Source organism: Amblyomma americanum, chromosome 4, assembly GCF_052857255.1.
Source record: "Amblyomma americanum isolate KBUSLIRL-KWMA chromosome 4, ASM5285725v1, whole genome shotgun sequence".
NCBI lineage: Eukaryota > Metazoa > Arthropoda > Arachnida > Ixodida > Ixodidae > Amblyomma > Amblyomma americanum.
Window position 1 is genome coordinate 90,412,100 of NC_135500.1, and position 10,919 is coordinate 90,423,018.

Genomic DNA, 10,919 nt, shown 5'->3' on the forward strand with positions numbered 1-10,919 from the left:
ACTTAGTCGCTGCCATCTGACCGCGGCCTGTGTTTGCGACGAACTTTTCATCCTGTATCGCTCCGCCATTCTGCGTGGCTGGCATGCACAAGGAGCTCAGCACTGGTGCGCTTAATCTTTGTTTTATTTCCGACGTTTGCCTCTCTTGAGGGGTACAGTGAGTGCTTCAGAGTGTGCGCGAACTGAGGTGGTGCGTGCTGAACGACTTCGTGGATGCAACCAGCGGCGGATGCCATGGAGCTTCGGTCATCGCGGCGACGTCCGTCTGCTCAGTCTCGGACACGTGCCGGCCTCCGCGACTGCGGCGGCGCAGCAACTGGTGAGCTTGTCGACACTATGCTCGCGGCGGTGGCTGGCCCCTAGAGCCTACTGCAGATTGTGTCGCGAGGCTTCTGCCGAACTTTTCCTTGCTTTCCGTTGTGCGCGTTCGGGCTTGGTGGGAAAGGGCGGGAACTTAACTTCCGTTGACCACACATCAGTCGATTAATATTCGCGAGGGCATAATGCTGATGTATCCCTGCAAATCGCAAATAATTGAAGCAATATGACGGAATCTGAGTTTCCTCTAAAATGGTTCGAAGAAGAGCGCGTTGGTCCCGTCTTCAAGATGTAGTTGATAACAATGAACATTCTGAGCCATGAATTCACAACTGCTCAAAAACATTGATTTCCCAATGCCAATCGCACGATATCTCTTACTCCTGTGTCCTCCCACCCTTACATTTCGCGGCACACTGAAGTGAGCCATGCCGCTTCTTGAAAAGGACTTCATCACGCATGCTCTAGAGTGTACAGGCACGCGTAGCATACAACCATTTGAAAGCGTTCCGAGAAAGGGGGGAGCACTACGAGGCCTGTCGCGCCTGCTTAGCAAAATTTATTACCTGCGAGGTATTCGGAGTCATGAACTTCAGCCGCATTCGCGAAGTACAGACTTCGCTAAAAATGATTCGTGTGTCCGAGGCAAGTCAAAAGCAATTTAGTTTGTAAAAATTTAAGTTCATTGCCTTTGTTGCACAGTGTCGTGTACAGTCGCTTATCTTCGAGTCATCATTATTTCTATTTTTTTCGATCAAAATTTTTAAGCACTGCCTTCCAATTTCAAACATAAAACGGCAAGCGTCGACTTCGTGACGATAAGGATAAAAACAATGAGCGCGAAAGATGATACAGCTACTGCAGCGAGTGAAACACACAGTTGCGTGCCAGTGCACCTGCGGTCTGCCGCGTCACCCGGTAAGAAACTCAAAGATCTACCAGTTATAACCTTGAATTGTCTAGAATTAAGGTGCAGCAATCTGGCATCGTCAGGTGTGTTTTTCTTGCGAGACAGTAAATAAAAATGATTATGCACAAGATGGTTTCATAGAGACACTACAGCAAAGGGAACATATGCGTGCGTAAAACTAGCCGTCTGTACGTGGAGGGGAACCAAATACAGCAACTAGGTTTAACCTTAACCGACTATAAAATCAAGTTTCAAAGAGACAGCATCGTCTGATTATAAACAAGCCTACAACGTCCAATGGTCGCAGTCCTTGTTTCCAGCCGTCCACTGATTTAGCAATGCTCTCACACGCATGATTCCCTTCTCTGCAATTCACGAATAAGCACAGCCTGTAATGCACGTCCACGAATGTTGCAAATCAGCCGCTCGCTGCCCTCTTCATTAAATATCATGACTGCAGATTTTTTCTTACTATACATGAAGCCTAATCTATCTCCCTCTGTACCACATATGTCAATCAAATTCTGGAAGTATTCCTTGTTGTCAAACATTAGCACTATATTATCCGCGTATATTAGTCCTGGTAATGACTGCTTAATCTATTCCCCTTGCTTGAAAAAAGAAACGTTGAAGCCTAGTACACTCCCCTCTAGTTTGGTCTCCAACCCTTGCAGGTACAACATGAACAACAAAGCGCCGCGCGCGTTGTTCCTAGAGCCATCTACCGATAGATGCAGACATTGCTGCAGACATTCTTATAGACCGTTTACAGAGAGCAGTTTGCTCTCTCCACGGCAGGCGGCGCCACTAGGACGGCCGCCACTTCTGGCCTTCGGAGCCGTCGTTAGCAGCATCGGCGCGCAGTGCGGAACGCTGCTGCGCTTCTTGTATATGAACGCCAAGCGACTCAAGCCATCTAGCTGTAATACGGATGTCATGCGTATTGATTAATTTATATCTAGAGCTGATGTCCCTATGGTCTAGAGTCGGAAAAAATAGTCGCACTTGTTACATATGGTAAACTTCGCGACACAACTGCCGCCGTCTTTTGAAGAGCTGTCTTACGACTTCATGACGCTTTCATAGAGAACAGAACGTTGATGTTAAACATCTCACAAATGCAATGCGCCAGTTTATTTCAGAGCCAGCAGTAGGTGCGGGAATGCCAGATCGAGCGTAGATGCCTGCAACCTTTCTCATTTTCGACAAACAAGGATCCAATACATTGAACACGTTACAACATTATTTGCCGGTGCAGCTTAATACGCATTTCATGGCCGAATTTTATCTTCTCCTCTTTTTGTATGTTTTATTTTACCTTTTCTGCACCATTCTCCTTCCGCCTTTATCTGCCAAATTCTCTTCCTTGCGCAGCGTAGCATGCCAGAGATTTTCAAGCACTGGATAAATTATGTTTTTCCTTTAAGGATTTTTTTCTGTATATAATCGGGGCTATTTTAGACTTTTGCAATAAGTGCTTCCTGGGCGTCGGCACAGTGCTCACTAAACTGTCGTGCGTACTTGGCGCTTGCATGGTGGAAGCGGCAACGGAGCTTTTCAAAAGTCCTCAGAGGAGCCGGCGTTTCGACATGAATTCTCTCGCCCAGTGCAAAGCTCTACAGAACTACTCTAATGCACCGGAGAGAGGTGAAATTTATCAAGATATGCATATTTCCGCTTACTTTGGCTGGCTACATCTGTGGGTAATGAACTCCGGAGCAGTTTTCAGTTTTACGTAATTAACAACAGCGCACAGTCGAACGTCGCCGAGCTTCTGAACGGGCCCTTGAAAAAAACATGAATATTCTTCTTTTGGAAGCCGGAATGTTAACGGAGGATAAAGTAAATACCTGGGCGATCGGCCGGCGATCACGCGCACGTTCGGTTGTAAGTCGTGTGCACAGTGCTGAGCAGTGAACGTTCTTAATAGCTGTGAACCCATATTCCAGGCATTGTCCCGCTTTTGATCTGCATTTGGACAGCAATTTATGCGGTCCTCAAATTGCGTTATACGGTGAATTGACTGAATAAATATGGACGCGCAGGTAGCTAATCGCGGTTTGTTGACACATTCGAACCGATGCGGGCGGTCTGAAGGAGACGAGTAAATGAGCTGGTCGAACCAAACGTTTGACTGTACCAATACGTTCTATGAGCACTCATACTAAGTTTTTGTGCCGTCCGACAGCTCTTTATTTGCAGCGAGAGCCGGAGAAGCGTCTTGCAGCAGGGAACCAGCGCGCCGGCAGCCGTCGGAACGAGAAGGCCCGAAGGCCGGCGATGGCGAAATGGTCACGTGACCAAACATGGCGGCGCCCATGCTCCCGCGCTGTAAAGCGTCTATACATACTTGTCTCAAGCACTGGCTAGCGGAACGGATCTGCTCGTATCGGCGTGGGATCAAATTGCGTTACAGCTATGTAGTTTTTGTTCATTTAAATTATTTCGCGATCTGCAACATGAGCTAACGGGAAATGGCTCAACGGTTTCTTTAGGTATCGCGTAAAGCAATGAGTTTCAGCAGGCACTTTGGTCTCACCTGTTCATGCGGGAATGTCTCGAGAACACTACCAGAGTTCCAAGCGTCGCTCAACCTGCTCCTACTCTACGCAGTAAGTAAGGCTGCACGTTTCTCCTTCTGAAACCGACAGCGTTAGCGGGGCTACCCGCAGTGGTGTGAATGGCTAGCTGAAGTGTAAATACAAGCCGCATGTGCGGTCGTCCCGCAGCTCATAGTTAAATGCTAGGGCAAGCAGCTTTGTGCCGCGTGTAATATTACCGCGCAGCTCTGGTTTGAGACTCCAGAGCAGTCTTGGTAACCGTTACAAAAAATAGGTAACCAATTACAATAACTCCATCTCAAATGTAACTGATTACAGTGGACAGTTAAATTCCCAGAAAAATAACTGAACATAAAAAGAAAAATAATCGTTTATTATTGCGCTGTTCTCCTTACAACCTTTGAAGCCATTGCATCAATTTATTCAGAATACTATGAACAACTGCGGCTTACTTGATATTATGTTACTCGTTGTTAATCCTTCATACAAATTGATTTTCTAAAGCTGCACTCACCCCTCTCAATGCATGCGCTGGAGCGTAGCACGGCATTAGAACGTTTGAACACATTACGCAACAGGGCGTAGTTGGGCAGTACCTCGATGCTATTGTGAAAGGCCTCTACGAAGCGCCGTGCTTCGTTGTTCCTCCGTGCATTGTGTGGAATCATCCGAGTTCTGCGCGTAGTGAGAGGTTAGCTGCGGCACTATAAGACAGAACGAAGGTAGCTCAGAGCAGAAACATGATATTTCTCATGACGGGGACTTCCGCATAATGCGTCGGTGATGGCCTGGAGTTTGATGTGGTACGGCCATGATTACACAAGATGCCCCTCCGCAGCCGGTCTGTTTTTGCTGTGTAACGGCGAAATTATCTCCATTGCCACCTGTGTTTGCCGTAAGGTTTAGTTTCTCCGACCTGTACAGGCCGTTAACACTCTGTTTTGGAAAAAGTAAATTATCACCAGTAATCAATTACAGACAAAAGTAAATGAATTACGCGAAACGTTTCCCTTTAAAAAAAATGTAATCGACTAAAATTGCAAAATGAGAAGAAAATTCCATTTGTCAGCTGCAATCGATTGCCTGCAACGTGTTAGGGACAACTCTGCACAAAAGTGACGGTTTGGATGTGAGGGTTGAGCTTCTTGCTGCCCGACCACTCGGCCGCAGTCGCTATTGTGTCCTTCAAGAAGCCCCATATTGTGTCTGTGAACAGAACGAGGAGAGGGGGATCGCGCTGGTTTTCCCTGAAGAAGGGATGCTCTTCGAACGTCATAATCGCCATCGGAATTCGAAGGAGCTGTATCGCTGCTACATGGCATATCTCTTTGGCCATTGAAATGATTCACGTGTCTTGCGCCAAGTTTGTGTGGCGCCACAATCGCTACTCTCAATTTTGCGCAAATAACAAAAATATTTTTTAAATATATACTAAATGCAGAAATACACGAATATGCGCATGTCGTTAAAAACTCTTTTAGCTGCACGTACGCGACATATGCCGCGCGTTTTTCCTAGCGCCATCTACTGACAGATGAAGATATTGCTGCAGACACTCTAATACAAGACGAATCGAATTCAATGAGGGGAACTTCGTCGGACCACTGCATTGTCAGGCTTAACAAACCTGGGAAATCTTCTTGATATCTGAAAAACAAAACCTATTTGTGTCTTGAAACTTTATGCAAGAGGAAGAATGGTGAAACCTGAGGCGAATACCACAGTTTAGAACACGATATTGCATTGAGGGATTAGCGACGAAGCTGTTATTTCTGAGAAGCGGGCGGGCAGGGCGCCGCCATGCTGTCAACGCCACGTACACTGTAAAAAAAAATGCTCCGCAGTACAGAGAAACCCGCTGGTAATGCGTTGCCGGAGGGTTTTCCGCAACATGAGGTACGGGCTAAATGTCAGAAACAGAGACTCCGTATGACGACTGTCACATTCTTGGTAACGGAAAGTTACGCCATGCTATGCACGAGACCGAAATCGTTTTTTCACAACGAATGCTTATGTTTTGTTCTTATTGAAGTTTCCGCAATGTGTATGCATACGTCCTCCGTTCACTCGGAAGTCATTTCATCTAGAGCGGAAATTATCTGTATTGTAATTATGTACTTTCTGTAGTACATGAACATGCGTCTTCGTATAGCTTCTGCCCGCAATGTTCACTGAAGATATAGCCGTCCAGGTGCCGAAGAAATAAGTATTATGTACAAGACTTTCCTTTACGCATATTATGTAGTGCATACGTACAAAGAATGCAGCTTAGAATGAAAGAGTGGTAAGTGTTCGGGTGAGCACAAGTACATACGTTTTATTTTCATGGCAAACTACACACATTGTACATCTGCACATTGCTGTCGGATCCATCTGAAAAGCATAAAAAAAAATCCTCATTTAGTGGTCACACAACACCAAATATAAATTTTACAAATACATTTCAACCATCCGCTATTGAACAATCGGCTTTCGTAGAAGCTTTCAAAAGCCATTCACCGAGAACCAACCCGTTATAATTTATTGCCCAAAATTCATTTCTCATAACAGTAAACAGTAAAAACCACAGGTCCAGAAAGAAGCAGACAAAATGCGCTTTCCCGGGCGGCACTGTGCGCATGAAAGTCTTTACAGTTGCTTATCATTTTGTGCAAATAGAAAGTAGCTCAGGATGGGGGCCAGATGCAATTCAATGCAGGTGCCTTTCTGTACATAGTACTAAATGCACAACTTAGCGAGCAAGGAACATTGGTAACATCTGAAAAAGGTGGGAGACGCTTGCCGAATTTATCGTTCATCCAATTTGTTATAGGCAAGACAAGACGAAGCGAAAGTCCCGCACTCAGTTTATATCCAGTTCCCGGGCATGCCCGTTGCGGCAGATTATGACGCTTTTTATTATGACACAAACTTGGAATACGGCCCCAGGAAGCACACTTCCCCAAAACCGCATGTTTTCACTCATAGCTTCCATTATCTCAGCATGTGCAAGAAAATGTACTAATATCTGATGTCAGTGAAAATGCAGTCACATGTACCGGAAGCAGCTCACTAGGCATTCCAATATCTCTGCAGTGTGCCTCACAAGGAACGGATGCTCAAGTTTCAAAAAAGGGCTCTTGGCAGAAATTTAACCAAAGGCCGTTGCAATGTGAACCTTTTCAAAATGATGACCCAGAAAGACGAAGTGTCCCCATGTGTCTGATGCAAAAGAAGGATGAAGGCATGAGTCTTTCTGCTTTTTGAACACCTGTGATAAGTTTTTTACTGGTACTGCTTGGTGCAGCTTCAGTCTCCTTCTTGACATTTTGTGAAATAATTTTATACCGTAAAAATTGGACTATAGGTCGGACCGGAATATAGGTCGACCCCCTAACTAACCAAATCTAAAAATGAAAAAGTTCTTTTTCAATGGGAAAAGTACCGAAAGACATCCTTACTTTGAAACAAATACGACCCGAGAGGTTGCACAATGTTGACAGTATTTAATTTCATTTAAATGCTGCTTGTATGTACACCCGGCAAATTTTTTAACAATATTGCGCACTAATCGGCCCACGTGTTTGTTTCTGGCACAGGCAAGTACGGCGCCGTAGAGCAAAGCCCTCCTCTTCATGAATCGCCGCAACCAGGATGGCGAGCCTTTGAATTGCGCCCTCGTGAGTCTAGAGGTACGCGCGATCTCTGCCACTTTCACGCGGATGCATTTGGCAGTCACAGGCAGCGATCTTGCTCGCAGCGCAACGTTTCCTTCCTATTCTCGACACACTACGGTCTGCCCACGAAATGATGTTTTCTTCTGGTTGCTGCAAGTTGTAATACGCAGCTTCTGCCTCCGCCAGTACTGAATGCTATTTTCGGATACTCCAAATTCGCGCTGTGCCGCCAGGTTCCCGTGAGCTTCCTCGTACTCAATCGTGTTTTTCTTGAAGGCGATGGTAAATTGCCATTAGCTTCCGCTTTGCATCTACTGAAACGCAAAATGGCGGCACTGCTGCTGATGGCGATGGTGATTGAGGCTGCTGACTTCATCCACCCATTGTTGCAAGACTTCCGTATTTTTTCCGCCAATGACCGGTATATAAGACGGGGATCGACTTTTCACATGGTTTTTTGAAAAAAAGTTCGACCTATATTCCGGTTTTTACGGTATCTGCGAAAGATCTCGCTAGCAAACATTTTGGCACTAATGGAGAAGGAAAAAGACCCATGTCCTAGGCCTTTTTTTGTGACACTAAAGGAAGGCTTGCCTTTTAGAGTCATTGATTACGAAGAGGTCCATGCGGCAACAAACTTTGAGAGAATTCCTTCAAGGGCTCTTTGTTCTCATGAGGTGCCCTGTAGATATATCACAACACCTCAGTGCGCTGTTACCAGCCCTGTGAGTTCACTGTCACTTGACATCAAGGGTATGTACTTTTCCTCGCCACATGCAGCAATGATGTATATGTCAAGAGAAAGCATAAAAGATTTCTAAGTGCAATTCCAGATTGCTTGCGGAGGAAAGCACAAAAGTGGCCATGCTCAGCTGTTACCTTTGCTTCTTGCTCGAGTTCTACAGCGAGTACTACGTAATGACAGGTGTCTGCATCAACTCATATTTAACACCCGTCCTGTGCGACCTCCAACTTGCACTACATGACAGGCAACTTTATAACACCCTTCATGCAAAGAGTGTCAACAGGGTCAGTGTGTTCTGTCACTTTCCTGGTCCTGTGGTTTGTGCTGTGTTTTCTACTCTTAAATTATTTACTGCCTTCATTCTCCACTCCATGAAGCCTGAATGTGCTACACTGGGCTGCTCCACGCGTCGTGGAGCAGCCCAGTGGCCATTTTTTTTTCATACGTCGGAGGCACTCAGCTCGAAAGCCATGCTTACTATATTCAGCAGACAAGGGTACATGTGAGACAAATCAATAATAACTAATTCTCACAGTGGTATCTGGTGCAAGAATATCTAAATACTACTCAATTTTTGCTTAAGTTTTCAGATACACTCTTAGATTAAAAACATAATTTGGCTGCATTAGCAGAAGCACAGCACCAAGGTACTCACCAGTTGCCTGAAGCACTGTACGCAAGTTCTCGTGCCATCATGAATACAGCACACTGTCCACGTCTTCATAATGCCATGTCACTCCAGCACTTCGGTAGCAAAATATTCTTTAAAAAAAAAAGTAGTTTTGTTTATGTTAGACTGGTCATATTTAATTTTACTATATACTATGTGCTTCTCATTGTACTGCCCCAGACTAAAAAATACCAATGATCACACTTTGAATTATGTCATATGTGATCATCAAATTATGTGATCACCATTATGTGATCACCAATATGTTCTTAGAAATTCTGATTGAAATAAATCTGACAAAATATTATTTCAGAAAATGTGGCACAAGGAAGAAGGACGCTAGCTAGATAACCTGGACGAATGTTTTCAGTTGCATGCAGCCACCGGCACCATTGCACACAAAATGTACAATAAAGTGGGTTTTACCTTTCCGAATAGAATTTAATGCTGCAAACATTTAAGTAAAAAAATTTCAACCTTCCATTCTGCATAAAGGAAAGAAAATTCCTCTCGTTTTTTTCACAAGCCTCTGCAAGTACACAATTCAGTGAATCTACTCTACAAGTACTTGAATCTATCAGCACGAGACAGGGATGAGAAAAGAAACAAAACAGGCACTGACTCGCAACTGAAGTTTATTGAAGTGAACAGAGAGTATACAGAAAAGCCACACGCCACAAACTACACAATTACACATAAGCTACATCACAACATAAGTAAAAGATTGACCTTAACATTCCTCTCATCTAGACAGTCCAACCCGCTGCATGTTAACGCTATGGGCAGCACACTCACACATTCGTCACCGAGTCATAAGATGTGTCTAGCCTCGATAATTTTCTGGTTAATCTGCTGTGAACGTCGTGCCAAAATGCGTGTTGCCGAAAGGAATGGCTAGCAGCCTTCACATCCCTTGTAATATGCAGATAAGTTACAGCCCCTACCAATATCCAAATACCTCTCATGCTCCTGTAGTCTTACATTGATACACATTTCAGTTTCACCAACATAAACCCAACCACATGATAATGGTATGCAATGCATGCAATGGTTGCAAGGCACATATATGTTGCCACGTTTCACTCGACACATGTGCTTTTCCCTAATGAAATTCACAAAATTATTAACAATTTTACAGATTGTAGACAACTTAATAGGGGCCGAACACACCATTTTTACGTCATACCTTCTGGCCACAGTTTTCAAATTTTGCAACAATCTATGTATGTACAGTAACACAGTCAGTCTTTTGGCATCTCACTGGCTGGCCCCAGCCTGATCATGCCAGTCCCTGCGAAGGGGTTTCAGCTTTTAACATGCTAAAGGGAAGAATGGCACAGCATCAAGTAACGAGGACAGCAGGACAGCACACCTATGCACAAGTGCCAACCCTGGAGCAGATACAAAATCCAAGAGCGCGTGCTTGACATTCAGCGTTGACAGTCAAGGAAACGAGGAAACACGAATTTGAACGCTAAAGATTGAACGAGCCCGATCCTTGGCTGCCAACGCTGAATGTCAAGTACACGCTCTTAGATTCTGCATCCGCTCCAAGGATGGCACTTGTGCGTGGGTGTGCTCTCCTGTTGTCCTCGTTACTTGATGCTGCGCCATTCCTATCTTTAGCATGTCAGACCAACTTGCCCAATCTTATATGCACAGCTTTAACAATTCATCGCACGCTTCTGCAATAGCATGGTTGGGAAATCATGCTTTCATTAGCCTTAAAATCTTCTCTTGGAAACCAGTTGTCACGCTGTAAAAGCATGGCTTCACCAATACCGAGCCTAGACTTGACGACGCAATGCTATCTTCCACTAGCTTAGAATCGTTCGACCAACAGTCAAGTAGCTGCTTAACACTCCTGGGTGAATATCGCTAGCACACATGGCGTGTGCAGAACATCAAGGTAAGGTTCAGAAACCGCAGCTTTTTTTGTTGGGACATTTTCTCCAAGGTAAACTTTAGACAAAGGCCTTGCTCCTTAAACAAGTTCACAATATGTACAGGTCCCACACTATCACAACCTTTGTAAAAGACCAGAAAATCATAGACGTAG

The 10,919-nt window shown here is 44.8% G+C and overlaps 1 protein-coding gene across 1 annotated transcript in view; it reads left to right on the plus strand.

The window, feature by feature from the left end:
- Window positions 1-100: 100 nt before the first annotated feature.
- The window catches only part of LOC144128119 (histone-lysine N-methyltransferase PRDM9-like), a 58,071-nt gene continuing 47,252 nt past the window's right edge, over window positions 101-10,919 (plus strand). The window contains exon 1 of the mRNA XM_077661204.1: window positions 101-319. Within this exon, the coding sequence (XP_077517330.1) occupies window positions 214-319 (106 nt within the window). The 5' untranslated portion in view covers window positions 101-213. The remainder of the gene's footprint in view (window positions 320-10,919) is intronic.